The sequence below is a fragment of the Eucalyptus grandis genome, chromosome 11 (genome assembly GCF_016545825.1).
Source record: "Eucalyptus grandis isolate ANBG69807.140 chromosome 11, ASM1654582v1, whole genome shotgun sequence".
NCBI lineage: Eukaryota > Viridiplantae > Streptophyta > Magnoliopsida > Myrtales > Myrtaceae > Eucalyptus > Eucalyptus grandis.
In genome coordinates, this window is record NC_052622.1 from 26,876,190 (window position 1) to 26,882,365 (window position 6,176).

Below are 6,176 nucleotides of genomic sequence, written 5' to 3' on the forward strand. Positions count from 1 at the left end.
CTGCTCTGCTCCGCCCCGCCTGCTCTCCCCGCTGTCACTTCCTTTCCATCCTCGGTAGCGTGAGGTGGAAGAACGAGTAAGGGACGATCGGGTTGGGCCGGTGGACATGCAAACAATAATAATACCTAGACGATGTGAAAATGATTTTTTATTAAGGCCAAATCGGTTCTTAATTTTTAAGCAATTTTATCTTAGTTAAAATATTAGATTTCAATATTAAAATTGTCATATCACAAGATTACGTGGTTATAGGAATGGACGCTCGACAAATCTCCAAGTAGCATGCGTATTGACTTTGTAAAGCACCTGGATAGGTATATGCTTAGCTCAAGGTGAGATTCCAGCTTGATTTCTCTTCATGTCCATCACATTCCCCTACGTTAAGACCCACCCAGAATTTGCTCAAAATCATCTTTATGGAGTCTCATCCTCAAAGAGAAAAATAAGCAATCAAGAAGCTACTCATCCCGTTGGCAAATCAACAAAAGAGCAAATGGCTGCCCAACTCAGTACATTTCTCACATCTAAACCCATGAAGTCACCTTCCTTTAATTTGTCTTCGATCGCCAATCCCAGCCAAAGATCTCCCAAGTCCATGTCCTCCAATCTTGGCTCTGGCTCCACCTCCAAGTGAGTTTTCTAACGTTCCACTCTTCCATTCACTCCTGCCTTTTGGATCTATTGAGAGAGTGTGATTTAGTCTTCGATGTTGAATGCGTGCGTGTACTGTGTATCTTTCGCAAGAACCGTACATATCTTATGTTATCATTGAGAGAAACTATGCTTTGTGATAGTTCCCTTTTAAGAGGTTGAATCGGGCATCTTCAATTCCTCCGTGTTTGTCTAGCCAACACATGAAATCCCTTGTGCTCACATTCAAGCTCTCACTTCTTCTCTCACACCACATTGACTTAAGCGTCGGAGTGCCTATTTATGAATGTAATGTCTTTGTATAGGTATGTAGCATGAAACCATCGTCATTTATGAATGTGATCTCAATTGATTTGACCTCAATTCTAAATTTGATGGAAGAATTACCAAAAAAGTTCTAAACCTATTGCAATTATATTAATTCAGTCATAAATTTATTTTTTTGGTCAATTAAGTTTTAAACCTTTTGTAATTGTGTCAATTCAATTCATCCGACCAAGTTTGGCCAATTGGCACTTAAAGGCTTGTTTGTTTGCATTTTGTTTCTGTTTCCTTAAACACGATTTTTGTTCTTTTGTTCCAGGGAACAAAAAAAGAACAGAAACGTATTTGTTTACACTTTTGTTCCCGAGAACAAAAATCTATTTTTTTGTTCTCGGAAATAGAAACAAGAAACAGGAAAAACTTGTTTTTTGTTCCCAAGAACACTTCTGAGAAACAAATTTTCTCTCTCCTATTTTTCTTCATCTTTTTTCTTTGGCCGGTCACCGGCCTCAGCCATGGTTGGCGACCAGCCATCGAGGGCCAGTGACCTTGTCAGCCCCCTACGAGGCTCGATCTCGCATTGGTTAGGCGAGCTCGAGCTCGCCTAGATCCAGCGAGGCCGAGCTTGCCAAGCCATCGGCAAGGCTCGAGGTCGCCTAGCTAAGGTGAGGCTAGCTAAGGTGAGGCCCTCGCCCAACCACGATGAGGCTTGGCCTTGCCAAGGGCCGGTGAGCCTTGCCGTGGCTAAGAGAGGCCGCCGACCAAAAGAAGAAAAAAATAAAAATAAAATAAAAATATTAAAAATTTAAAAGAAACAAAAAAAAATTATACAAGTTTACCAAATGTGTTTCTTTTTATATATATATATATATATATATATATATATATATATATATATATTTAATTTTTTTTTTAAGAACAGAAATTTCGTGTAGTTACTAAACGCGTTTTTCTATTAAAAAATTGTTCCCTAGAACAGAAATAGTTTTTCTATTTCTATTTCCTAGAACAATTTTTAAACCGAAACGTAACCAAACACGCCCTTATTGTCCAACCGGCGCCGATGTGGATAATTTTTTAATAATAATTTATTTTTCGAATTTTTTGATTTATTTTATTTTATTTTTTTCCCTCCATCCTCCTCCTTCGTCCGGTTGGTCATCGGACCGAGGCAATTGTTCGGGGGCTAGGGAGGATCACTGAACTGCGGCGAGCTGGTTGGGGTAGGGCGAGCTCCTCTCACTGTCAATGGGTGAGGGCAAGCTCGCCCAACCACTAGCAAGGGGTGAGCTCAACCTCGCCCTTGCCTAGCGATAGTGAGGTCGAGCTTGCCCTTGTCCAATAACAATGAGGTAAGCTCACCTTGCCCCGTCGAGGTAGCCTCGGTCCAGTGACCTGCCCTTGCCTCTGGCCGATCAGCTTGATCTAGTGATTGGCCAAAAGGAGGAGGATGGAGGGGAAAAAAAGAAACAAATAAAAAAAGGAAAAAGAAAAGATAAAATAAAAAGATGAAAAATTCCAAAAAGATAAAATAATATTAAAAAATATTCATGTCAATGTCGGCTGAACGGTCGATGTCAGCTAACGTTCACATTAATGCCGGTGGCCAAATTTTCTAAGATATGGCCAAAAGAGATGGTTTACATGAATATTGGTCGGAGACGAATTTTCTAAGCTATAGCGAGACGTGATTTTTATTTGAATGTTGGTTGGAGCTTTGACCTTAGCTTTTGTCAACTTTTGAGCTGTAGACTTCGTTTCTCCCTTGTCCAACACTCTCCTATTCAGCTTGATCGATCAACAACAATCGACACCCGCCGTCCCAACAGTCCTGCATACATAAGTTAAAAAACCTTACTTATCGAAGTTAGCTATGGTAAAATAAATAAATAAATAAAACAAAATAATAAAATGACGATAACTATTGTCAAACGTCTTCGTGTAGGCATGCAACACAAAACCATCGTCATTTCTGATTGTGATCTCAACTGATTTGACTTTGATCGTAACATACAAAGTAGCTTCTTTTACAAATATTCTAAGCTATGGTCAGAAGAGATGCTTTCATTTGAATATTGGTTGGAGACGAATTTTCTAAGCTTTAGCCAGAAGAGATATTTTTATTTGACTATTGGCTGGAGCTTTGAGCTTAGCTTTTGTCAACCTTTGAGCTGTAAACTTCAATTCTCTCCTGCTTACTCTTGACATGGCTTGTTGTCCCTTTCGATTATGGATTTGATTTATTGTAGTTTTTATTGGTCAAATTTGGAGTCTTCGTTTCTTCCACTCCATTATGTTCTTATATCTTGCATCTGCAAGGTGTGTGATAAAAATTGCTAACATAAGAACTTGGCAACATTAGAGAGAGGGTGGAAGTGACTATTAGATTTAATTTATATGTGAACTTGTCCAATCAGTCTTAAACTTATTGTACAAATGTTGATTTAGTCCTAAAATTTTCAATATTATCAACCGAATCGTAAACCTTCCTAAGGAATTTCAATGTAGTCATTCCGATTAATTTTCATAGGAAATTAAAGCAGAGCATTACGTAGGACAGCAGGTGATGACTGAATCATCATGTTAATATTGTATAAAGCTATACTTATAAATGAATATTATTCTGTTAACTTCTATGGAACTTTAACAAAATGAAAGTGGGCAAAAGCTTTTGTGATTGGTGGGATGTGGTTATGAAACTGTAAGCGGTCCCATAGAGATAATGAAAGGACAGGGCTTCATCAGTATAAACAATACTAACATGTGCATTAGATCCAGGGCCAGCACCAACTACCACACTAGCATGAAACTCATGAAACTATGCAAAGAATTAGGCAGGCTTTGCAACGTTACGAAGAAATTCATGACTTTATAGCTATCCTAGAAAATCACTCGAGGCAAGGGACAAGCTAAGACACGAGTTATAAGGCTATCAATGCCAACTCATAATCATTTGGTTCTTGCAAATATTCAAGGACTTCTTTACATGCAAAGCATCTCCTTATACGCCTTTTTGTCTACCGATTGAACTCAATACAATCCGATGAAAAGTGTCAAGTGGAATCGCATAATCGCATAGACTCTTATACGATGAACAGATTCTCAATTCCAAAATGAAAGATAAAACAAAAAAGAAATTGGAGAACTAAATTAGTATGAACAAACTTTCTTATTTTCAGTAGAGTGGGGAGTGCCCTGGTCATTTCTTATGTTAAGTTTAGATTCCCAAGTATCAACATGCCAACTGGCCAAAGTTTTTACAATCCATTTGAATCTTCAATCTACTTCATGATATTTAAGCGCATGGGGTGCACCATTTCGCGATTTGACATTTAACTAGATCCAACATCCAATTTGTTCCCTGCTTGTAACGAACCATAAGAAATCACTAATTATTCAAATGTTTAATCCAGGGAGAACGTCAAGAAGCCTTCTGTTCCTCGCATGGAGGCACGTGTTCAGGTAACCCACTCCATGCCACCCGAAAAGATCGAAATATTCAAATCCATGGAGGATTGGGCCGAGAAGAATGTACTGGTTCACTTGACACCTGTCGAGAATTGTTGGCAACCACAAGACTTTCTGCCAGATGCAACATCAGATGGATTTGAAGAACAGGTTAGGGAACTTAGGGAGAGGGCTAGGGAAATCCCTGATGACTACTTTGTTGCTTTGGTTGGAAGCATGATAACAGAAGAAGCCCTTCCGACTTATCAGACAATGCTTAATACTTTGGATGGAGTTAGAGACGAGACTGCTTCGAGCCTAACACCTTGGGCCATTTGGACAAGGGCATGGACTGCGGAGGAGAACAGACATGGTGATCTCCTGAACAAGTACTTGTACCTGTCTGGACGAGTAGACATGAAGCGAATTGAGAAAACGATTCAGTATCTGATCGGGGCAGGGATGGTGAGATCCTACCTCTACTATGACCAACTAATATGCAAGTCCATCAGCACAAAATCACACTCATATGCATGCAAATCTTGAGCATCTAAAAGAGACACTGAATGCATTGGAATCATTTTGGTTAATATGTATGACCATCGCAACTCATAATGTGGATTATCATGTTCAAATATAAGTTATGCCTTTGCAATTGAACAATGATTTATGCAGATGACTTTAAACTTCAAGAGTCATTCCCCAAGAATCAGTGGAGACAGATGCCACCAAAATTTAAGGCAACTCCACACTTTTTAAGGCTAATTATCTCTCTATATTTTTGTCCCAGGATCCTCGAACGGAAAACAGTCCCTACCTCTTCTTCATATACACTTCATTTCAAGAAAGAGCGACGTCTATTTCTCATGGAAACACTGGCAGGCTTGCTAAGGCACATGGGGAAATGAATTTGGCTCAAATTTGTGGTAAGATTGCATCAGATGAGAAGCGTCACGAAGCAGCCTATACAAAAATCATGGAGAAGCTCTTCGAGATCGATCCAGATGGCACTGTCTTGGCACTTGCCGACATGATGAGAAAGAGAATCACCATGCCAGCTCATTTGATGTATGATGGTTGTGATGACAGCATTTTCTCCCATTACTCAGCTGTTGTACAGAGGCTCGGTGTTTATACAGCAAAAGACTATGCAGATGTCCTAGAGTTTCTGGTAAGAAGGTGGAAGGTGGAGAATCTGACTGGACTTTCAGCAGAGGGAAGAAGAGCCCAGGATTACGTCTGCGGTTTAGTACCAAAAATTAGAAGGCTGGAGGAGAGAGCTTCAGAAAGGGCCGGGGAAGCACTCACTATTCCCTTCAGCTGGGTTTCTGATAGACAAGTGAAGCTTTAGGGTATAAATTTACCATATGGTGGTTGAAATCAGTCTTTTACAAGCTTGTAGTCACAAGATATTTAGATGACAATAAGAAAATCCCAAGTCGTGTAGGGATATCGCAGTGACATGATCTGTTCAACCTATAGACTCTGTATCTCTGCGTGCTAGAAAAATATTACAACCGGACTGATTTGTGTTAGTTAAAATGGTGCATGCATCATTGCAGTTGCTTATGTTGAAGATTTCCCATTCGTTGAGCCCAAATGTTCTCTGTTGGTTGTACTGGGAGAAATGCCTGAGAGATATGTACTTGATAAACTTATGAGGCTAATGCATACTGGGTTTTGAGAAGAGAATTACAAACCAAGATAAAAGGAGTAATCATCATTTTAGCTATTGCTCTTGTTGAGGTGGCGTATCTCGTACAGAAGCCATAATAAACTTGGAAAAAGTAGTTTTAATAGCTATATTTCTTGCA

General features: G+C 39.5%; 1 protein-coding gene across 1 annotated transcript; it reads left to right on the top strand.

Annotated features, from left to right (window-relative positions):
* Positions 1-429: 429 nt before the first annotated feature.
* LOC104456204 (stearoyl-[acyl-carrier-protein] 9-desaturase, chloroplastic-like) lies at positions 430-5,814 on the top strand. Its single transcript, XM_039305693.1, has 3 exons — positions 430-630; positions 4,329-4,827; positions 5,153-5,814. Exons 1-3 carry the CDS (start codon positions 494-496, stop codon positions 5,711-5,713), a joined length of 1,197 nt encoding a protein of 398 aa, XP_039161627.1. The 5' UTR covers positions 430-493; the 3' UTR covers positions 5,714-5,814.
* The last annotated feature ends 362 nt before the right edge of the window (positions 5,815-6,176 follow it).